The sequence below is a fragment of the Carassius gibelio genome, chromosome A4 (genome assembly GCF_023724105.1).
Source record: "Carassius gibelio isolate Cgi1373 ecotype wild population from Czech Republic chromosome A4, carGib1.2-hapl.c, whole genome shotgun sequence".
In the NCBI taxonomy this organism is placed as follows: domain Eukaryota; kingdom Metazoa; phylum Chordata; class Actinopteri; order Cypriniformes; family Cyprinidae; genus Carassius; species Carassius gibelio.
This window is the reverse complement of record NC_068374.1, coordinates 2,168,445-2,193,167: the sequence shown is the minus strand read 5'-3', so window position 1 is coordinate 2,193,167 and position 24,723 is coordinate 2,168,445. Positions and strand designations below refer to the sequence as shown.

Here is a 24,723-nt window from a genome sequence, read left to right as displayed (position 1 = left end):
CATACTTTTCAAGGGCCCTCTCTTCCTTTGAGGCCCTGGTAATGAGTACTGGTTTTACCCCCAGTCCGACCCTGGGAGCTAAACTATAAAGGCCACTGGCCCTCTAGAACAGAGTTTGGAGCTGTAAGGTCAAATTATTTTTATATACTTTATTTTCATTTTATTTACTTAATAATGCTGCTTTTGCTGACATTATGTCTGTGGTCAAAAAATAAAATGACTGATGCCTTGGCACAGTGCACAGACACACGCAAAGATCGGGATATGACAAATGCGCGCAGCAAGGCTAGAAGTGATACGTTTGGCTCTACTGGGCATGCGCACATAAATACAGCGATATTTTTGTCATACTGTACTAGTCGAGCGCTGTCGGAAACAATCGACTACTCCAGCATGCATTAACCATAATGCATACAAAGTGTTTGCAAGTAAGACGTGAATTTTAGAATTGCAATATTGCGGAGCTGTTACTATATGACCTTATCTATGTTACATGTAAAAATAAAATATGTAATGTAATAATTAGGGTTGTGCCTGAAGCCAAATACCTTATTATGAATGGCAAGGATAATGGCTTAAAAAACAAAAAACGGACAAGGAATAATTCTGCCTGAATACTCGGCTGAAGCTGACACAGTCAGGTGTTTGCTAGATAACAGGTGAGCCAGGGGATCAGCGGCAGAAGTGAATGAATGTAAACTTTATGAGTGAAAAGAGCGCAAATCAAACACAGCATTGTTGTCGTCTCTCTGTGCAAATACTCTCTGAGTAATTTTACCTATAATAATACATCATACACGTTATAGTATTTGTATATATTTAAAAGGCAATGATTTAAAGCTTAGGCTACGATATGATCCGAATGAATGGAATAAGCACAGCGCGCTCACCAATCAAACAGCAGCGCTGCGCGTCAGTTTCTCAAAAACCAAATCAGTTCTCTCTCAAGAGTAGGCTAATGATCAGCTTAGATACGGATACATTGTCTACTTGTCCTACATGTTTGCATCTTTACCTTTTGCTGGTTTGCGCGGAACACAAAGATCTCTTTAGTGAAATTCATTAACATTAAGACTCGCTCAAAGTGTTCTGCGTAATGAGAATGTGTGCATTGAATGGATTCAGTCGTGTTCAAATGATCACTAAACGTTTGTCATGACATCTCTCTGCTTGCATGATAAATATTATTTTAGAAATTAATAATTATTTCAGTTTAACACGACATACTTGTTCAGTGATAACTACGAAAAAAATATAAAAAGTCATAACAGTCTTATCAAGTAACTGTACGATGTTGTATCCGAATGCAGATAGGAAACATTTTGTGATTGTTACAGATACAAATACTCGACTCGTGGTTCATGCTATTGCAAATGAAAACACTAAATCTTTTTTTTTTTTTTTTTATGGATATGACATTAAATATTTAAATTGTCATGTAACAGCCAGTAGCCTAACTCAAGCATTTTTTTATAAAAAAAAATCGACTACTAGAAATCTGTAGTGTTGCAACCCCTATACTGTACAACAATAATTAGTATTTAATTATTGTTGTAAAGGGGACGTTTGAGGCGATCTAGGTGTAGACGTAAATAAAACACAATCTAACAGGTAGAAAATTAAATTAGAAACATCTAAACTTTTCAGGTCGCAGTAAGTGCACCGTTGGTCATGCACATCCTTTCCCGGAACAATACTGAAAGATAAAATGGAGAAACAGATGATCATAGCTGTACAGGAATAGCCATTTTTTAAATGAATCTATTAGCAGAGCTACTGAAAGGGATGTTTAGTGCTGGAAATCCATTTATTCTTTGCTGAAACTTCATCGTCGTCATGGTTGCCCAGCAACAGCAGACGCCACTGGAGCGCGAGCGCAGGCTACAGAGTGCTTTGGAAATAAGGAGAGCGGCGCGCCTAGTGTTTTCCACACGTTTTCATTCGCGACATCATGCAAATGTGGTTTTGTTTTGAAGGATACTTTTTTTTTTTTTTTTTTTTTTGGACTCGGTCGAGACCAACTAGAAGACTTGGCGAGTCCAATGGCCAAGTCCGAGACAAGTCCGAGTGCAAATTCAACGAGTCCGAGACAAGTCCGAGACGACAGAAAAATGTCTCGAGTCCGGACTCGAGTTCAAGACCGGACTCGTTGCTGAGCTGTATAATCACTAATCAGTGTTAAATTATCACTGGAGATTTACAATATACTGTTTACAGTATATATTCCATATTCCCCCTTTGAGCTGCTTAACCCAGTTGAGCAGGGGCGTAGATTATGCGGGGGACGTCCCCCCCCCACTTTTAATATCATGGAAATTCATCCCCCGCACTTTTTCAGTCAAATGTGTTCCCATAGATGTTTTCAAGAGCTGGTGTGAATAAATATAGATTTAAACTCAAAGAGACAGAAAAGTCTGCGCATGACCTGATATTTTATTCGGACCTCGGACCCAGAAGCGCTAAACACTGCAGTGTGTGTTTCATCCATCCTCGATGCCGGAGCGCACTCTCGCGCAGAAAGTCATATCAGGAAACTCCTAATATGGGCAACAGCGTCCAGCTAGCGTTGTTTGGAAACAGTGGTTTTGACAGAAGAACTTAAGCTTTTGGAAACACGAAGACATTAATATACGATTGAGACAATATATGGTTTTTCAAAACATCTCCAGCAGGTGATAAACGGTATATCAACAAAACAGTGAGATTCAACAGAACAGTGAGAAAAAATAGATTTATTACAGTATTGAAACTATCCGGCCTTCTTATGTGATAAATAAGTGTTTGTAGTATATTTTAAAAAAAATATTTGTTATTGTCAAGCAGTTATAGAATAATTAAAGTTGCCTATAGTATCCACTACCAGTCAAGTCTCTTTTGTTCACCAAGCCTGCATTTATTTGATCCAAAGTACAGCAAAACAGTAAACTAAAATATGTTTACTAGACTATTTAAAATATCTGTTTTCTATTTGAATATATTTCAAAATGTTATTTATTGAGATTTTAAAGCTTGCTAAATAAAAGTATTCATATCTATAATTTCTTTTCCAAAATATATATATTTTTGAATGATACTTTGGATCAAATAAATGCAGGCTTGGTGAGCAGAAGAGACTTCTTTAAAAACATTACAAATCTTACTGTTCAAAAACTGTTGACTGGTAGGCTATAGATTACAGAAATGCTCCATTGTAATGTTTTATATTATATTGAAATGTGTGTGTGTGTGTGTGTGTGTGTGTGTGTATGTATATATATATATATATATATATATATATATATATATATATATATATATATATATATATATATATATATATATATAATTTCTGTCCCCCTCACTTCTGAAAAGATGGCTACACCCCTGCAGTTGAGCTCAAGTTTTTGTCATTTAAGGCCGTGCTCCTGGGTGCGCTTACTTCTATCAAGAGGATTGTGAACCTGCAGGCATTTTCAGTCACTGATTTTTGCCTTGAATTTGGGCCAGCTGACTCTCATGGTACCCGGAGACCCCAGCCTGATTATGTACCAAAAATTTCCCACTGCTCCCTTTCGGGACCAGGTAGTGAACCTGCAAGCACTGCCTTTGTAGGAGGCAAATCACAAGGTGAGCCATGCCCCTTGGGAGTGTGAGCTCACTCCACTCAAAATGTTGCCTCCTCTCTAGCAGATATCTTAGGGAGACCCCTAACATCATTGCCGTAACTTCTTCCCTCTTTCAAGGATTGATGGTTACATACATAATATAACTGAGATGTTCTTGGGGTATGGAGGACATAATGACACTTGCTGTAGTTAAGGCTCGTATGCACCATTTTTTGAGGTGCCAGTTCATTATAAATATTGGATCTTCTGTTTATAGAATATGCATATTGACATTTTTTGTTAATAAAAAAATAGGCAACTTTATTTTGGAACAAAGTTAACAATTTGTGTTCTGTTAGATGTGTTTTGACTACTTTTTCTATGTTGTATTATTACAGCTGTGTCCAAAACCGCTCCCTATCCCCTATATAGAGGACTATTTCCGGTGTACTGTCCAAATTCTGATTTCCCTACATTCATTCCCTACATCCCTTCACTACTTTTTACTCACAATCCTCTCTGATTTCAAGTGTACAAACAATATGCACTCACTGAAGCACTATTTCCCATAATCCAATGCAGAGGAAACTGACGAGCTGGAAGAGGGAGTGAGCTAGTTAGGGTGCCCTATGATCTTTGTAATCTTATCTGAGCTCGAAAAAATGTATGTATTATATTTCCGTGTTTATTTTTGTTACCAGTATCTTGATATTTGTAATATAATTTGAATTATTATGAATGTATTAAGCTTTCAAAACAGATTAGGCCTAGTAATACGCCATCGATGAAACCAATGTTGCTGGTGGTGCACGAGTGGATGCCTGCTGCTCCATTACAGCCCTTGCCAGTGACAGAGCTTCCAGCTGTTCCATTCCGGCATGATCCAGAGCTCCAGCTTGTTCCACTAACCTCCTCTGCATACCAGCAAACTCCTTCTTCAGCTCCTCCAGTTCCGCCATTTTTCTTCTTGCTCACAGACCTGGGACAGAATACTACAAAAAGCAAAGATCAGGCCAAGTATGATCCTGTTCGTGACGCCAAATTAATGTAGCGGAACATTTCACTACAATGTAGGGGTGAGTTTAACTTCTGCTAAAATAAATCTTGGACGACTAGGGAAATTGCAAGAGCTAGGTCTCCAAACCCTAGTACATTTGAATCCTTTACTTATTTACTTAAGTATGTTTTTATCTGCCTTGATAAGTATGCTTCTCTCTGTCGTAGCAGCGACTGATGAGGATTGAGGCTCTGGAATTTAATCATGTACACGATAGCTACCCAGAGTATTATGTGTTAATTAACCCCTCTTCCTCTCTATCAGCACACAAGACAAGAGGAATGCACCTACTCCAAGACAGTGTTTGGTAAACACAAAATAAACAAAAATAACAGAAAATAAAAAAACACAACCTCTTCCTTTGTGAATTGACCGATGAAAGTGTATGAAAAACAGAAACAGATTTTACTTATATCAAACTTGTGTTCAAAGTCTCTTTGTTTACTGCTGTAATCCCCCCCAACAATCAGAAATAAAAAAACTCTGATCTCCCAAAAAGTTCTGATGATGTTCAGTTAAACAAACAGTTCTAAGTAAATTTTTACATCTCACTTCACAGTATTTTTAAATGACAATCAACATACCCGGGTATAAACTCAATATCAGTCTTTTACCTCACCACAGAACTGGGCTGATGTTGGAGCATCCTTATATGGCAGGGTAATCAGTCAATCAATGGAAATCTGTTAAAATCAAGTATTTTCTTTTTAAGAAGGAAAAACAAGAAAGTAAATTTCTGAGAAAAATCAAAAATCTAAATCAAAATCGCTGACCATGTGAATGCTTCTCGTAAACAGGAAAATCTTGCATCAATGCACAAAACAAAAACAAAAACAAAAAAAACCCAGATGTAGTTTTGTTCAAAAGCAAGCACTGTTCTCAGTTCATAAAGTCTATTCAAGTATCAATATAAAAACTCTTTTAGAGAAAAGTTAAACATAATGCTAAGTCCCAGATTACTGGTTTAACACTCAAACAGGAAATTCAGTACTGCCAAAAGAGCATCATGGAGTCTGCAATGCCGTCCACGTCCACCCAGCAGCAGTAACGTGTCAAAAACAGCATCTGAAGAATTTTCTCAAAACAATAGCATCACAAGTCACTCATTCAGAAATCAGCTTCATTTTACAGTACCTCAGTTATCTTCAGACGGAGGCAAACAACATCTCAGCAAATGCAATTAGCAGCGCTTTCTCGTATTGGACAAACACACAGCTCGGTTCCACAGCAATCACGTCCTCTCATGATAGGACTCGCAGCAGCACGAGCTCGGTCCAGCCCCTTATCAGCTCACCTCCATACTCGTCAAATGCTGTTCCCGAAAAAACAAAGGAACTGCGAGAAATGCCTTTATTTCTTTGCCTCTCTGGCACTCTCCGTTCGAACGTCGCGCGCACCTCTCCAGCTTCCCCTATTTTCTGCCCCTCCTTATCACTTCCGTTCCACCCACATCCGTTCCGGTCTCAGCTTTTGATGTCTCTATTTGTTTCTCTGTTTCTGCTGTAACTAGGATTTACACAAGCTCCAGTCTGGATCCAGAACACCTGAGAAGAGATGATGCTGACCCTCAGAGGACCCCAGATGATGCTGACCCTGAATCAACAAACAGAACTAACAATTATTGATACAAGTGTGATTGCATTATAAAATGATTGCTCTTAATAGTGTTCATCATTTGGTTGACTACGTCTTGTATAAATGTTTCTGAAAAATCCTGTCACATGCACACAAACTGACAGTCACCACTGATAAGCTACTACTAAATGAAATGTAGCTAAACGTCTAGCGTCCTTGTCTTTCTCTAACTTTCTTTTTGCAAAACCTCTAAATTGACATCTGTCCATTTTGATTCATTTTCTCTTAAAAATATGACACATTTGCACCGCGTACCTTTTGTGGACCAACTCAAATCTGACAGATTGGGGACGGAAGAGGGGGACTGATAGTGGTCATGTAATCTTTATTTATAATTTATTATTATTAAGTTAGTGTTCATAAACGAGTTATGTATGGTCTTTTAAGAATTTCAAGTTAATAATAAAACAATTTACGAAATTTTTTTTAAAGCTTGTGTCATGTGGTGCCCCCCAGTTGTTCTGAATGGTTGGTGCCCCTTGGCACTGGCCCAAGTGCCCTTATGGATAATCCGGCTCTGCATAGAATAGAAGATACTGCAGTCAAATGTTTGACTGGGTTTGCATTATGCATCCACTAGATGGAGCTGTGCTAAAGGGACTGTAAACATTTTGACAGATAAATTCATATAAAGTGCTCCGATTATAAGGCGCTCCAGATTATAAGGCGCTCTGTTGTTTTTTGAGAAAATTAAAGGCTTTTAAGTGCCCCTTATAGTGCGAAAAATACGGTAATACATTAACATTTATGCATTTAGCAGACGCTTTTATCAAAAGCGTCTTACAGTGCATTCAGGCTAACAGTTTTTACCAAACATGTGTTTTACCAGTTTTTACCTAACATGTGTTCCCTGGGAATCGAACCCACAATCTTGCACTGATAACGCAATGCTCTACCACTTGACCCACAGGAACACACGATGTTGTGCTTTTTTTATGTTCTCACTATTGCTTTGTCTTTTATTATAGATTGTTTAGTATTTACTAAGTATTTACTCATTTGTTTTAACATAAATCACAGCAGCGTTCATATGTGAAGGACGTAGACTGTCAAACATACAGAACTTTTAGACAATCATAGCAGTTTACTTTTGAGTCAACAATCCACCTCACCTATTCAAAATAGCGTTCTGATGAGGGGGTTGAAAACAGAACAGAAAATAGCCTGTAAATTTCAAATAATTACATTTAGTCATTTTGAAATTGTTTTTTTTATGTAAAAATCTTTATCATTATAAGTGGACAAAATATAAAAAAGGCAGGTCATGACCCCTTAAAATTATTGTATAAACATTCTGTAGTCTACAATGATAATGCTGTCAGCTAGAGTGATTCATTTCAAAAAAGACATTAAACAGATGCTATTTTTCAAAGAAATTTAAAAAGTACTGAGGCAGCCATTATAAATATACTTATTACCAAACTTAAGAAAACACATTTCATCGCAGACAGCATTTCCCAGAAGGAAAAGAGAGGCAGGTGGTTATAACGATCATAATGCTTTATTACTATGTAGTGTAAACAAGCATTTGAGTATAAATTGAATACAATTCTGGATTTTGTTTCTCCTTGATGTGAAGTAAGTACATAACATTTAAACTGTATATTTTGTAAGTGTTATAAGTGCCACATGTTTCCTATGTTTTTATGTCAAGAGACTATTATTTTGAATGATTTTCTATACTCTCGGTTTATATTGTTATTTTATATTGAGAGATGGACAGAGGAAAAACAAGTGTGTTACACAAAATCATCACACACTAGTGCAGGACCACAACCCTTGAAAAAAGAAAATGTGTGGTATACTAGCCATTAATAAACTGCTTTATGCATACTGAAAAAATACTAAATAATATATTGTGCTAGTATATTACAATATATGAAATAATACATACAGAATGAATGCATCAGGTGTTTCAATAAAACAATTCCATGTATTATTTTATATGCATCAAATCAGCGTTTGCAATATATTGAAAAATATAAGCACTGGTTTACCATATATGGAAAGCATTATTTAATATACAACGCATTCCCATACATTTGTTTCATAAGGGAACACTGTCCACTTATTTATGTTTATTTGAATTCATTGTATGGTGGAGGAACATCTACAAGATGATGATGAACGGAAGCGCAGCTGGCCACAGGGATCTGCAAGGAAACAAAAAGCGAATATTATCAATTAAAAAAAAACAATCTATAAGCTGATCATATATGTAACTGTTATTGCACCCATTACTGAGTGCTTTACATGTTTCCAATACATGGACAAATCAACCATAAATTCAAAGAATGCTTTTCATGGAATTTTACTCAAACTCAAATTATTTACATTTATTCATTTAGCAGACACTTTTATCTAAAGTGACTTACAAATGAGGACAATGGAAGCAATCAAAAACAATAAAAGAGCAATGATATATAAGTGCTATAACAAGTCTCAGTTAACATAAACACAGTACACGTAGCAAGGGCTTATAAATAATGTAATAAATAAAAAGAAAACCAATAGAATAGAAAAATAATAGAGCAAGCTAGTGTTTTTTTATAACTGTATAATAAAAATAAAATAGAAAGAATACAAAAAGATTAGAAAAAGGAAGATTTTATTTTTTAAAGAATAGAATTAGAATAGTGAGTGTTAAATTTAGAAGGTCAAATAAAGATGGAAGAGATGTGTTTTAAGCCGATTCTTGAAGATGGCTAAGGACTCAGCTGCTCGAATTGAGTTGGGGAGTTCATTCCACCAGAAGGGAACATTTAATTTAAAAGTCCGTAAAAGTGACTTTGTGCTTCTTTGGGATGAACAATCAAGCGACGTTCACTTGCAGAACGCAAGCTTCTAGAGGCACATAAGTCTGAAGTAACGAATTTAGGTAAATGGATGCAGAGCCAGAGGTAGTTTTGTAGGCAAACATCAATGCCTTAATGCAATTTTATGTGATATGCTTCGATACGCTAATGTTTTACGTTTTGAGAGAAGAGGTATGACCTCAACATCCTGGCTAAATTTGCCCATTGCCATCTGATCATCATGGCCTCCTAACAATCCCCATATCTGCTGATTGGATTCATTACTCTGTCTCCTCTCCATCAGTAAGCTGGTGTGTGGTGGGCGTTCAAGAGCAATATGGCTCCCGTCGCATCATCCAGGTGAATGCTGCACACTGGTGGTGGATGAGAAAATACCCCCAGACTATGTAAAGTGCTTTGAGTGCCTAGAAATGCACTATATAAATGTAATGAATTATTATTATATTATTATTATTATTATTGCATTGCAATAGTCCAGCCTGGACAGAACAAGAGCTTGAACAGTTGTGCAGCATGTTCCGAAACAACCCTTACGAAAAATAACCATGGTTTTATTATAGTAAAACTGTAGTAACCCATGGTTTTTTGGCGTATTGACTGCCATTTGTAAAACCACAGATTTACTACAAATACCATGGTAAAACTATGGTTAATATAGCAAAACCATGGTTAATTTGTGGTTACCATGGTTTAACTACAGTAACCATGGTTTTTTGGTTTTATTTGTAGTAAAACCATGGTTAATTTTCGTAAGGGAAAGGGCTTGATCTTCTTGATGTTGAATAAAGCAAAACTGCAGGATCGGACAGTTTTAGCAATGTGGTGTGAGAAAGTCAGCTGATCATCAATCATAACTCCAAGGCTTCTAGCTGTTTTTGAAGGAGTTATGGTTGATGTGCCTAACTTGATGGTGAAATTGTGATGAAACGATGGGTTTGCTGGAATCACAAGCAGTTCTGTCTTGGCAAGGTTGAGTTGAAGGTGATGGTCCATCATCCAGTAAGAAATATCTGTTAGACAAGCTGAGATGCGAATAGCTAGCGTCGGATCATCAGGATGGAATGAGAGGTAGAGTTGAGTGTCATCAGCATAGCAGTGGTATGAAAAGCCATGTTTCTGAATGACAGAACCTAATGATGCCATGTAGACAGAGAAGAGAAGTGGTCCAAGAACTGAGCCCTGAGGCACCCCAGTAGTTAGATGTTGAGACTTGGACACCTCACCTCTCCAAGATACTTTGAAGGACCTAAAAAAAAAGCAGCGGACAGATCAAGCAGGATAAGTACTGAAGATTTGGATTCTGCTTTTGCCAGTCTTAGAGCTTTAACAACTGAGAGCAAGGCCGTCTCAGTTGAATGTCCACTTCTGAAGCCAGATTGGTTGCTGTCAAGGAGGTTGTTCTGAAACAAACTGTGAAAAAATGCAGAGACTGTGTTGAACACAGCTTGTTCAAATTCTTACCTCTGAGCTGTTAAGATCGTGGAAATCATTTGGCTGTGGTGCTAAAACTTGAGCAAACTGCACCTTTGGGGAAAAATACACATGTAATGTTTTATACCTTCTTACTGTGAGATGACATACATGCAAAAACACTGACAAACAGTTTCATTGTCACGGGAATAAGAAATTAGAAATAAATGCATCCCAAATCATTGTTTGTTTAATTGAGACTCCAAGAGGTAATGGATGGTTTACTATTTCCTGTGCAGATCTGTGCATATGTTAACAGCTACAATTACCCACAAAACATTGCACTTTAAATTAAGATTTGATTAGAACTACAAACATGCATTAAATGTATTAAAGGGGTCCTATTATGCTCTTTTACAAAGACTTGATTTTGTATCGGAAGAGTAAAGGCGCGTTTCCACCGCAGGAACTTTACCCAGGAACTAGGGACTTTGGGCTGGTACTTGGTGTGTTTCCACCGCAGGAACCAGGAACTAAATAAAGTTCCGGGTAAAAAAATGCCCCTCAGAAAGTCCCTGCTGGCGAGGTGGTACTTTTTCAAAGTTCCGGAACTTTCGGGGGCGGGACTTTGGCGCTAAACATTCTGATTGGTTGAGTTCACGCAGCATTGGTTGAGTTCAACCACCATTTATTCGAATCAACATTTTCAAAATATTACTGTTATTGTGTCATGAAATGTAATTTTAAAAGTATTTCAGGCGAGAATGTAGTTGTTTAAAACTCAAATCTGTGGTTTATTTATAAAGACAGTGCCTATTTAAAAATGTGTTTCGCCGATCTCAGAGACGATAAGCTCCACTCGATCAGCGGGAGCTCAGTCCTCATGTATCCGCAGAGAGCAGCCTCTCCTGGGATAGACCTTCTGATATGCGCCGCTGGCTCTGATGTGTCTTTAGTGGTTAAACATAAAATATAATTCAGCTGCGGGGTAAATCTAACAGGTTTTCTTTGGTCTGTATTCAATTTATCTATATGTTAAAATGAAAATAAAAAAGGCAAGTCTATATAATATTTCGTTTCATTGCAATGGCTGTATATAACATTACACATATCACTGAACTAAGTACATTTCTGCAGCTGTTATTATGTTTAAATGAAAACGAAAGGAGGCAGTGGTATTTTATATCCTATTTAGTTTTATTGTAAATATACTGAGGGGAAAATAACAGTAGCCAAAGCGATCTGAGTTCACGCAGCATTGGTTGAGTTCAAACACCATTTATTCGGATAATTTTCAAATATTACTGTTATTGTGTCATGAAATGTAATTTTAAAAGTATTTCAGGCGAGAATGTAGTTGTTTAAAACTCAAATCTATGGTTTATTTATAAAGACAGCGCATTTAAAATTTAAAAATGTATTTCGCCGTTCTCGTAGACGGTGAGCTCCACTCGATCAGCGGAAGCTCAGTCCTCATGTATCCACAGAGAGCAGCCTCATCTCGGACAGATCTTCTGATATGTGCCGCTGGCTCTGATGTCTCTTTAGTGGTTAAACATAACATAATTCAGCTGCGGGGTAAATCTAACAGGTTTTCTTTGGTCTGTATTCAATTTATTTATATGTTAAAATGAAAATAAAATATTATAATATAATATTATAAATATAATATTTTGTTTCATTGTAATGGCTGCATATACACATATCCCTGAACTAAGTACATTTCTGCAGCTGTTATTATGCTTAAATGAAAACCAAAGGAGGCAGTGGTATTTTATATCCTATTTCGTTTTATTGTAAATATACAGAGAGGAAAATTACAGGATTCGCGTCGTCGCTGACATCAAACTCCCCAGTCGAATGCACAAAGTCAGAACTAACTACCGATGATGATGCACGTCCAAAATCAGCGTACCTTTTTTTTTTTTTTTAAATCAGCGGTACTTTGTATTGAGAAACCCGCAGACCTACGTCACCAGTCTATTTGCCTAATCTACCCGGTACTTTACACCGCGGTGGAAACGCAGAAAGCAACGGGTCTGGGGGGAAAAAAGTTCCTGGGAAAAAAAGTTCCTGGTACAAATGTTCCGGGTAATTTCGGTGGAAACGCGGCATAATAGAACATGCTCTCATTCTTGATGTTTCGAAAAAACGCATACTTTTTCACATAATTCACATTATTAAAATATCTTTCTTCCCATCAGGCACAAACATCAATCAACAATTATTTCTATAACACGTTTAAAGACAACTTGTTGACCAAAGTGCTTTACACTCTCCACATTACCACAAATTAACACAATCAATACAGATCACTACTCCGACTCCAGACACCTAGGAGCATTTGTAAGTAATTCAACATTCCAACGAGTTACAGGATCTAATATGCTTGTCATATGCGCACAAAAAACAAAGGTAATCCAAATAAAATGTAATAGTAATAGGAAAAACATGTTTTAAGGGTTGCCTGGAATGCAGCATAAGTAGGGTGAAATAACAAGGAACAAACAGGTGAGAATGAACTAATCAATGGAAGACAGAAACTAAAAGAAAATACAAAGAAGTCCATGACAATGCAGAAGGGGGCTATGGTTCTTTGAGATTAAGTCAGAAAAATACTGTGCTTTGGCTGATGTAATAAACTGTAATAAATAAGTAACCATACAAACTCTAAGAATCTCATACCAGACTTGGAGCTTATCTTTTGTTCCATTTGCTCTGCACATTTTTGTCTGATTGACTGACTCTCTGTGTTAATCCAGGGCTGAGATACAACTGTAGATTTTACCTTTTTAAGTGAAGCTATACCTTTATATATAGATAATAAAACAGTTTGAGAAACCCTGATCTAGGACATTACTCACCTGAGGAGAGCAACAGCAGCCAGTGGCTTTACAGGCAAATGCTGACAGATAGATGGAGATGATAAACTCAAGCACAGCGAATAACAGCAACACTCCTCTGATTCCCCTGAAGAGAGTCTGAGAGAAAATGAAACATTAATACAAATAATAATACCAAAATCAATGACAATTACTACTCACAATGCTCAGCAGTCCAGAATCAACCATCCTTGATGTTCATATGTTAATATAACATACTTAGGGCCAGATTTACTGAACAGCGCAAATCAGTTTGAGAGCACAATCCAATAAAAGCAATGGTGATAGTAGAAATTTCATTGAATAACACATATGACATAATGACAAATGAAAAAGAGAATATGACAAACAAACAAACCAATAAAGAAAAGAAAGGAGAGAGAAGTGCAAATTAACATCTGAAAGAGTTTGCAATGGTACAGTCGGTTATTAAATTTGGCTCTTATAGGTCAAACTGAGCTAACTTTACAATTAACATATAGTTTCAACTTCTTCTTGTGTTGTAAATGATATATTAACTACTTGTGAAATGGCAGATAAAAAGAGTGAAGAGATGAGTGCAGAATAAGGCTTGTGTACTGCTGTGATATTACTGTAATTACTAAATAAGTTGATAAGTTGATGACACACCTCATAGTTTCTTTCTAAATAGTAACAGTCATAATCATTGCAGTTAGTGAATGGCCCTATAACCAAATCCAGAGAGGCTAAAATAATGGCAATGCCGGCGGTTATAGTACTGAAAATGTTCATTCCAAGTGAAGCATTCACCTATAGGGAGAAAACAAACATAAAACAGATTAATAAATTAGCAAGATCTTTAAAGCATTGTGGTAACACATTAATATAGATGGAAAAGTATATGTAGTGTGATTAAAAAAAAAAAATTACTTCACATTAATAAATAAATATAGAAGCAAACATCAGGGTCCAAGCACCAATAGATCATGTGGATAATGAAGTGATACAATTTTGCAGGGCAAATCCATAATTTGTTTTAATGACGTTTGGTCAAAAGATGAGTTCTGTCACTTACAAGTCTTTACGTTTACATTTACATTTCATTCATTTAGCTGGCGCTTTCATGCAAAAGTTACTTACAAATGAGGACAATAGAAGCACTCAAAATCAACTAAAGAGCAATGATATACAAGTGCTATAACAAGTCTCATTTAGCTTAATGCAGTACATGTAGCAAGGGTTTTGTTTTAGCAAATTATATAATAAAAGAAAAAGAAAAAAGAAAATTAGCAAGCTAGTGCCTTTTTACCACTTATGTTTATTGTATAATAAATAAAAAGAAACCAAATGCAAGTGCAAGTCTAAAATAGGCATTTTAAGAATAGAAGTAGAAGAGAGTGTTAGACTGACAAATAAACATTTAATGAAAAGTCAGTGAAAGTTATTTTGTGCCTCTTTTTTCCAGACCGCGCTATTCAGCTCGACCAGCTGACGTGCTATCAGGCGGACAGAGTTAATGCGGTAAATCACACTGCGGCAGGCTTTTTTTTTTCGGTGCCATGATGCTGTTGTGATTTGCAAACACTGCTCACCCCTGGTGAAGTTTATGATTAATAAGAGCCAGCCATTCTATCTGCCGAGGATTTATACTGCCATACTGCTCATCTCGGTTTACATTCCCCCAACAACAGCAACAGGAACGACGCACAAAATGAACTGTACCACCACATCGGTGAGCAGCAGACAGCACACCCTGATGCTTTTCTCATCATAGCTGGGGATATCAACCATGCTGACTTAAAGAGTGTTATTTTATTTAACCTTTATTTAACCAGATAAAAAACTCATTGAGATTAAAAATCTCTTTTTTAAGAGTGACCTGGCCAAGACAACAGCATTTACATACAATTTAAAAACATACATGACATCAAAAAAACAAATGATATTTAGTCAATGTGTCAGTGTGTTTCCAAATATTAACCAACACATTTACTTTCCAACTTTAGGTAATAACATTTTACACCACACAGAGAGGAGCTTACAAAGCCCTCCCCCTCCCCCACCTCGGAGCCTCAGACCACATCAGTGTCATGCTAATGCCTGCATACAGACCACTCATTAAAGTCGCCAAACCAGTTTACAAACAGATTAAAATGTGGCCAGGAAGGATCATCAGAGATTCTTCAGGACTGCTTCAACACAACTGACTGGGACATGTTTAAACAGGCTGCCACATGCAATAACACCACTGACCTCCAGGAGTACTCAGAGACTGTCACTGCCTACATCAATAAGTGTATTGATGATGTAACGGTCACAAAAACCATCACTGTCCGGGCCAACCAGAAGCCGTGGATGACAGGGGAGGTCTACAAACTCCTGAAGACACGAAACGCAGGGCCAACCTGTCCCGTGGCATCAGAGAGGCTAAGAGACCACACTCCAGGAGGATAGCTCACCAATTCAGTGACAGCAGAGACACTAGGAGCCTGTGGCAGGGGATACAGACCATTACGGACTACAAGCCCCCACCACGGACCTGTGACAGCAACATCTCTCTGCTGAAAAAGGCTGAACAACTTCTTCGCTCGCTTTGAGCAACAAAACAGCACCACTGCACAGAAGACTCCACCTCCTCCTGGTGACCAGGTGATGACGCTGACCCCAGCATGAGGAGATCCTTCAGCAGGATCAATGCACACAAAGCTCCGGGTCCTGACAACATCCCTGGGCGTGTACTGAAAGACTGTGCAGCAGAACTCACTGATGTCTTCAGACATTTTCAACATCTCACTGAGTCAGGCTGTTGTTCCCACATGTTTCAAAACTACCACTATCATCCCAGTCCCAAAGAAGCCATCTCCATCCTGCTTCAATGACTACCGTCCGGTTGCACTTACCCCCATCCTCATGAAGTGCTTTGAACGGCTAGTCATGTACCACATCAAGTCTGCCCCCCCCCCCCTCCCTGGACCCCTTCCAGTTTGCATATCGGTCCAACCGCTCGACTGATGATGCCATCACTACTGCCATCCACTCACACATCTGCACAAAAAGGACTCGTACGTCAGACCACAAAATCAGTGCACTGGCCAAGAAATCACAACAGCGTCTCTACTTCCTCCACAAACTGAGGAGAGCCAGAGCCCCGGCCCCCATCATGTACACCTTCTACAGAGGCACCATCGAGAGCATCCTGACGAGCTGCATCACTGTGTGGTATGGCACATCCAATGCGACCTGCCGTCCAGTTTAGAAGATCATTGGTGTCTCTCTCCCCTCCCTCCAGGACATTTATGGAACCTGTCTCACCCGTAAAGCCCTGTGCATCGCAGGTGATCCCAACCACACGTCACACAGTTTCTTCAGTTTGCTGCCATCAGGGAGGAGACTGCGGAGTCTCCAGACCAGGACCAGCAGACTGAAGGACAGCTTCATTTATCAGGCTCCCGAAATTTCCCCCTCCTTCCCCCCTACTGCCCCAGGCACCACAGAACTATGACCCAGTCAGTATGTACTGTACATGTGGAAGAATTGACAATAAAGAAAACTTGATATTACTTGACTTAATTTTTGTCTGAATTTGTTTATGTCACATCTGTGTCTCCCACCGGAGCTGCTGCTGGACTGCAGATCTGATGTCTCATGGTAGTTTTGAATAAGACTGCTGCACGCCAGAGTGTTACTGTATGTAACCCAATGTAGTGTCATGTTATAAAGTGAATGATGATTGTTAATTTTACTGTCTGTCATAAATACATTTACATTTAAGGATTCAAGGGAAATCAAGGGATTATTGTTTCTAGAAGTTCTTCAAAAGTAAATATTATTGTGCCATCTAGTGTTGTGTGTTTTTCTTATAAAGGAGAAAAAAGAAGAGAAGAAGAAATCTGTATAAACCAGTACAGGATCAGTACAAACACAACAGAACTCTATTTTGGTACTTCCAGCACGGTGCTTAGACCCTTAAAAGTAATGACTGCTGTGTACATACCAAACACAAACTGGAGGGTGAATTAATTTTATTTTCGGCAGCAATGCAGAGTGAGCCTGCAGTAATGTACTGAGAAGAGAAAGACCAAAAATTAGGCTTGCGCTGGAATATGTAACTTGTATTGAAAGATGGAACACTTAATTGTATGACTGTTTCTTACGATGACAGATCCCCAGTAAGGCAGTCCACTATAGACAAAGAAAAGATCTGCAAAAACTGTAGACACAATGCCAAACAGGAGAGTCAGCAGACCGATCATAATCTGGACCGTCTGTGAGGGACAAAAATAATTCAGAAAGTGTGAGAAGGACAAGAGTCTTTCATGAGGGGAAACAATATAATATATACAATATACATTTATGGCAGCTGTAGTTATGGACTTATGATTCTGCAAGTATTTGCGGATGTGTAAGATTGGATTCCTTTACAATTTTTGATAGTTTCAAACTCCTAAAGCATTGTTCTCTGTAACTGAAACACTGTAAAGTTTACTTTTTTACTCTGTAAATGATAAACCTGATCTTGTATTGGTCACGTTCTTAAATAAAAATTGCATAAATTCCTCATTCAGAATTTATTCAAGTACATGTCCTCTCTCACACTGACATGCACAAATAAAAAACAATTATTAGGGTTTACAAGACATTTCTCACCCCAAGGGCTTTCGGCTGGCCTTTGAGAAATGCCTGAAGTCCATGAAGAGGTGAAACTCCTGCCACCTGCTGTACATAAACAGGAGCATTTGTCGTAACGGGTGTTGATTGTGTTAACGGTTGCAGCTGGATGACGAGCGTTGAAGAGGTCATGGGTATGACAGTGCTGGACATTCTGGTTTCTGAATCTCCAAATGACCTGTAGAAAATCATAATAAACCATAACATGCAAACGATATGATTATGAAACAGACACATTTTACATTTACATTTATTCAATTAGCTGACGCTTTTATCCAAAGTGACTTACAATTGCTATATATGTCAGAGGTTGCACGCCTCTGGAGCAACTAGAGGTTAAGTGTCTTGCTCAGGGACACATTGGCTTCAACCAGTGGATTCGAACACACACACACACACACACACACACACACTTATTAGGGACATCTGTTCAATTGCTTGATAAAACAAATTGCCAATCAGCCAATCACAAGGCAACAACTCAATGAATTTGGGCATCTAGATGTGGTGAAGATGACTTGCTGAAGTTCAAATCAAGCTATAGAAGGGATTTAAGTGACTCTGAACGTGGAATGGTTGTTGGTGCCAGACGGACTGGTCTGAGTATTTCAAAAACTGCTGATCTACTGGGATTTTCACACACAAAAATCTCTAGGGTTTACAGAGAATGGTCCGAAACATAGAAAATATCCAGTGAGCGGCATTTGTGTGGACACAAATGCCTTGTTGTGGTCAGAGGAGAATGGGCAGACTGGTTAGAGATGATAGAAAGACAACAGTAACTCAAATAACCACTTTTTACAACCAAGGTATGCAGAATTCTAACTCTAAGGTCAGCAAAATTTGGACAATAGAAGATGAAAAAGAATGTTGCCAGGTCTGATGAGTCTCAATTTCTGCTGTGACATTCAGATGGTAGGATTAGTATTTGCCGTAAAGAACATGAGAAGTCCAATAATCAGGAAAACAAAAGCAATAACCGACAAACTCTAACTCAATCGATTGGAACTAAAACAGGGCAGATCACAAGGGACAGAAAGGTGAACACGATGGAGGTGTTTACTAATAATAAGAACAGTAAACAAACCAAATATGGGCACAAGTGGGAGAAAAGACAACAACCAGTCCAATGGGGGTGTGACATTTCGACCCCCTCCCTGGGACCTGGCAGGGAGCCGGACACATACTGGAGAAGGTTCCAGCAGAGTACGGACACCCAGAAGGAGGACAACAACCAGAGTCCAGGGAGGAGATGATGGAGGGAAGAAGCCAGGGATGAAACTGTAGGAACCAGAGCGTACCAGACAGAGGGAGGAGTCAGGGAGAAGACAGAAGGGACCTGGAGCAGGAGGAGCCAGCCAAGTCCCAGGCTGCAGCCATGATGGTGGCCCACGGTGGAGCTAACGGAGGGAGGAGTCAGGGAGAAGACAGAAGGGACCTGGAGAAGGAGGAGCCACCCGAGTCCCAGGCTGCAGCCATGATGGTGGCCCACGGTGGAGCTGACGGAGGGAGGAGTCAGGGAGAAGGGACAGAAGGGACCTGGAGCAGGAGGAGCCAGCCGAGTACCAGGCTGCAGCCATGATGGTGGCCCACGGCGGAGCTGACGGAGGGAGGAGTCAGGGAGAAGACAGAAGGGACCTGGAGCAGGAGGAGCCAGCCGAGTCCCAGGCTGCAGCCATGATGGTGGCCCACGGTGGAGCTGACGGAGGGAGGAGTCAGGGAAAAGACAGAAGGGACCTGGAGCAGGAGGAGCCAGCCGAGTCCCAGGCTGCAGCCATGATGGTGGCCCACGGTGGAGCTGACGGAGGGAGGAGTCAGGGAGAAGGGACAGAAGGGACCTGGAGCAGGAGGAGCCAGCCGAGTCCCCGGCTGCAGCCATGATGGTGGCCCACGGTGGAGCTGACGGAGGGAGGCGTCAGGGAGAAGACAGAAGGGACCTGGAGCACGAGGAGCCAGCCGAGTCCCAGGCTGCAGCCGTGATGGTGGCCCACGGTGGAGCTGACGGAGAGAGGAGTCAGGGAAAAGACAGAAGGGACCTTGAGCAGGAGGAGCCAGCCATGTCCCAGGCTGCAGCCGTGATGGTGGCCCACGGTGGAGCTGACAGAGGCAGCGAGCCAATGAGCCAGGGCAACAGGGAGGATCAGGAGGGCCAAGAAGTCTATAATTGAGCCTGAGCAACAGATGACTGAGGTGTAGCCGGAGGGAAGTAGAGATGTACATCTCAGGCTTATTTTAGTTATTCTGATTCATTGTCAAATGGTTTGGTTCCACACAAAAAATTAGCATAGGCCTTATCTCAAGTTTAGTTACTGTGGAAACTTATGCTGGGAAACTAATCTGGTCTAAAGCAGGCTAACTGTCAGACTAAGCTAAGTTCCTCTACTGAGTACTGACCAATAAATAGGGCTGGGTATTGTTCAAAATCTTTTGATCCGGTGCCAATTTCGATACCTCAGTTTCGATACCGGTTCCTAACGATACTTTTTTCGATACCATATGTTTTGAAATCCATTTCAACATCAGCACAAATACATTAAACACAAAACTTTTATTTTTCACCTTAATTAAAACAAATTCTGGTAACACTTCACACTCAGGATAACATTATTAATACAACTGGTTGTGCTTTTTGGATAGGGGTGTGCTATTCAGCGGCGGACTGGGACCAAAAAGTTGCCCAGGCTTTCTGGCCCACAGCAGCCCAACACATCATAACGCAAACGCCCCTGTTTTTATGTCATTTATTAATTTTATATTTAACTAAACAGTTTGGGGATTTTAACCAATAGGGCAACTGATCCTCCATTGAAAAAAAAAAGAACAACAGCTGTTCATTTAGCGACTCCAAGTGAGCGATACATGCTCATCAAGACACAAACATTCTTCTAGAACTCACTCTTAGCATTCAGTTAGCAGATCCATGCGAATCATGCATGAAATAGACTCAAACAATAGCTTTATGTGCTTTACAGATGAACTTGAAGTCTTTATTCATTCGAGATGTTCAATAATAGCTCATCTTTGACTTGGTAATACAAGTTCATGATCAGATTAGTGAACCCATGATTCTTTTGAGTCAATGTTTTAAAATAATCATTTATTTTGTTTAACGAAACCAGTGTGGAAACCAGTGTTTCACAAATAGATCTGAAGTGCAGGGCGTACAGAGAATGAATTCATCTTTCGAGTCTCGAAATTCACTGTACCGGATAAATCTGTCTCTCTCTCTGTTTTTTAGACGACGTGAAAGGGGGCGTTTCAAGATACGCAAAAGAGTAGACCAAACTAAACAGAGAGGGAGGGCAAAACACTCATCCAGACAAATGCATCATTAACACCGGCTTTGGTTGCAATACTATTATTGCATATGTTGCACATTGCTGACTCGGCATGACTTTAATAAAGTGTAGCCGGAAACATTTTGAGAAAAAACAACTAGCGAGTTTTTTCAGAAATCCTCCCCATCCCGTCACGTCACGTGGTGGTGGACAGCCAATCACGGCGAATTTGGGTCCTTACATGCACGTATGCTACAAGCTCACACAGACACAGCCGCTTGGCAAAAAAAAAAGAAAAACAGCCGCTTGGCTTTTGGAACCGAAATTTGGCACCGAAAGATAAATAGTTTTCCGATACTCATAGTATCGAAGTTTTTCGTTCGATACCATAAAGGCATCGAAGTTCGGTACCCAGCCCTACCAATAAATACACAATGATATTACCACTGCCTCAAATACTATTATTTGCCATGCAGAATTTCTCTCTGGTTTTATTACAGCTGTATTCAAGCCAGGTTTTGGACTTTAATCCCAGTTTTTCCTTGAGTCTCCTTACTGTTGTGATGCTTCATATTCATGCAGCAGCAGTGCATGAGGTGCATGAAAGGTTCCTCACTTTAATGGCAAAAAAATACATATATATGTAACATAACACTGTCTCTGATGTGATAATTCACTCTATGAAAGTGATAATTGTGAAAAAGGCCCAGCAGAGGTTGTACTTCCTTTATCAGCTGAAAAAGTTCAACCTGTCACAGGCACAGATGACACAGGTTTACTCTGCTATTATTGAGTCTGTTCTGTGCTCTTCTATAACTGTCTGATTTGGGTCAGCCATGAAAAATCAGATTTAAGAAGACTGCAGTTGACTGTTAGGACTGCAGAAAGGATCATTGGTGTGTACCTGCCAAACCTTCAGGACTTGTACAACTCCAGAGTGAAGAAACAGGCAGGTGACATCATAATAGACCCCTCTCAAACAGATGCTACAGATCTCTGGGCTCTAGAACATCTAGACATAAAAACTGTTCTTCCTCTATGCCATCTCTACCTTAAACATCTAACATATGATTCATAACCTGTGTTCTGTAATTCATTTCTGTAAATCATTCTACATCTTTAATTATTGCCTTCTCAAGTATAATGTAATTACATATGCAGATCTCTATTATTTATACAGTCCTATATAGAGTTAAATGCACAAATCTGTACATAAATCAATCCACTGTTCCAGATTCATACACATTATTTATTGCCAAGTCTTACTAATTTTATTTTATTAAATTTTTTCTGTTCTCATGTCAGATGAGTATGTATGCATGTATGTATGTAAAAGAAAGTACCTTAAAAATAATAAATGGCGAATAAAGCTAATTCTGATTCTGATAATGGTATTAATACTTTCAACCTTTAATTATGTTCACATGGACACTAATATGACCATTCTTTAGTTCTACTGTAAATGTAGCCATATGATCATCCTTTTAAACAATTCATAGAAAACTATTTATTAATTTATAATAACATTTAAACTTCATGGTGAACTATCTATCCCTTTAAGGGCACGGAGCTTAGACATGTTTCCTGCCTGGGACAGTCTTGCGCAATTTCTTAATGTCATTTGTTCAGCACGCGCTCTCAAACTGTTTTGAGAAGTTGGAGTCCCTCCAGGATTTTGTAATTATGCGACTGCACAATTCAGAGGAACAATTGTTTGTGCAACAAACCACTGTGTTCATGATTAAGACATTACATTCAAATAATATGATAAGAAACAGTTGTTCGCAATATCAACGAGCAAAACGAGCTGTTTTGACTAAAAACAGCAGAAAGCGGAGGCTAGACATAGTTTTACCGAAGGCAGACGCGGAGGATCGGGCGTTTGTGCTGCGGGCGACGCGAGTTCGAGTATCATTTACGGTCCACTCTTCTCTCTGCTAGTCGAAACATTCAATACATAATAATTGTTTGTAAACAGAAACTTCATCTACTCTCACTTTTAAATAGGGAGAAAAAAAATGTGTTTAATATATACATTTTATGATAAAAGTTAGCTGTTCATAAACTGTTTCTGACTTCTCGAGTAAACAGCTCACAACTCAAGTTCAGTCTCCCAAACGCACATCTTAATATCGTGACTTTTACATGACAGCATCATATAAGACATAAGAATCAGAAGCTTTATTATGTTGAATTTGACTTTACGACAGGAACTTCCAGTGTAGAATATAAGAAACCACTTACCGATAGATAAAAGACAGAAGCTTTGATTTGCAGCGATCAGAAATGCGCTTTTATCACAAGATGAATTGTTGGTTTCGATTTACACGTGAACCCCAGTAAACGCTCTGATGAGCACCATCTCGACTGTGATTGGTCCATCCTGACACCAAGCTGCTGTGATTGGTCCATCCTGAAACCAAGAGGCTGTGATTGGTCCATCCTGACTCTAGACAGCTGTGATTGCCTCATATCCTGTTGAGCGCATCATCACGAAAATAAGTGACTGGAGAGTTGTGCAGGGAGGATATATAATGTTTACTGCTGCTGTACTAGACCTAAACAACAATCATTACTGGATGATTAGATATTCACCGTCTTTCGGAGTCTACTTTTAGCTTTGTTCTATATTATGCACACACTAAAATGAGCATTGATAAAGAATGATGTGTGTGTGTGTGTGTGTGCGTGTGTGTGTGTGTGTGTGTGTAAGGGCCAAACAGTCTGGAGAGGGTTTTGCAAGCATAAATAATAACAATAATAATAATATATAATAATAATAACAAATAAATAATTTAAATAAAACTGTAATGCAGCTTTAAATTGTCCCTTAATTAATCCATTAATATAAAAAAGCTTTGCTAATATCCAAATGTCTATGCTTGAGAATGAGCACAAAGAAAAAAAAAATTTAGTCTGAAATTGAGGTTCATGTTGGGCGTTTTTTATTTAATAATGTGTAATTATTCTGTGAACAAACAATTTGTGTGTAGTTATATTTTCTACTGACTATTATCAAAGTTACAACTTCTAAAAACAACAGAAATAACAATAATAAATATAAAATAATTAGGTTTCCAAAAGTAAGAATAAACTATGGATTTGAGTAAAATTATCAGTCATCTTCTAAAAAGCGAGCCATCCTACTTTTAAAATCACTTGCTATCAAAACTAACAAAAAGTTTAGTGTCACAAAATTCTTGCAAAATTAAAAAAAAAACATTGAAATAAAAATGGGATGTTTCATATCATAATTAAACATGATTATGGATGTGATATGGCATTTCTTTATATTTACACAGTTTACTAATGTTGCTCAAATATGCCATTAATGTACTGACACAAATATATCTAATGTAAATGACAAAAACAAAGTTTATGGCTGATGTCACAGAAGCAAAGCAGCAGATGTTATAAATAAAGTCAGTTAAC

The 24,723-nt window shown here is 38.7% G+C and overlaps 1 protein-coding gene across 1 annotated transcript; it reads right to left on the bottom strand.

The window, feature by feature from the left end:
• Window positions 1-7,758: 7,758 nt before the first annotated feature.
• LOC127968302 (membrane-spanning 4-domains subfamily A member 4A) lies at window positions 7,759-23,697 on the bottom strand. The gene is made up of 8 exons (XM_052569419.1): window positions 23,536-23,697; window positions 17,993-18,191; window positions 17,500-17,610; window positions 17,340-17,408; window positions 14,015-14,155; window positions 13,367-13,483; window positions 10,554-10,616; window positions 7,759-8,429 (listed from the first exon to the last, which is right to left on the bottom strand). The coding sequence occupies exons 2-8, from the start codon at window positions 18,164-18,166 to the stop codon at window positions 8,355-8,357; spliced, it is 750 nt and encodes a 249-aa protein (XP_052425379.1). The 5' UTR covers window positions 18,167-18,191; window positions 23,536-23,697; the 3' UTR covers window positions 7,759-8,354.
• Between the last annotated feature and the right edge of the window lie 1,026 nt (window positions 23,698-24,723).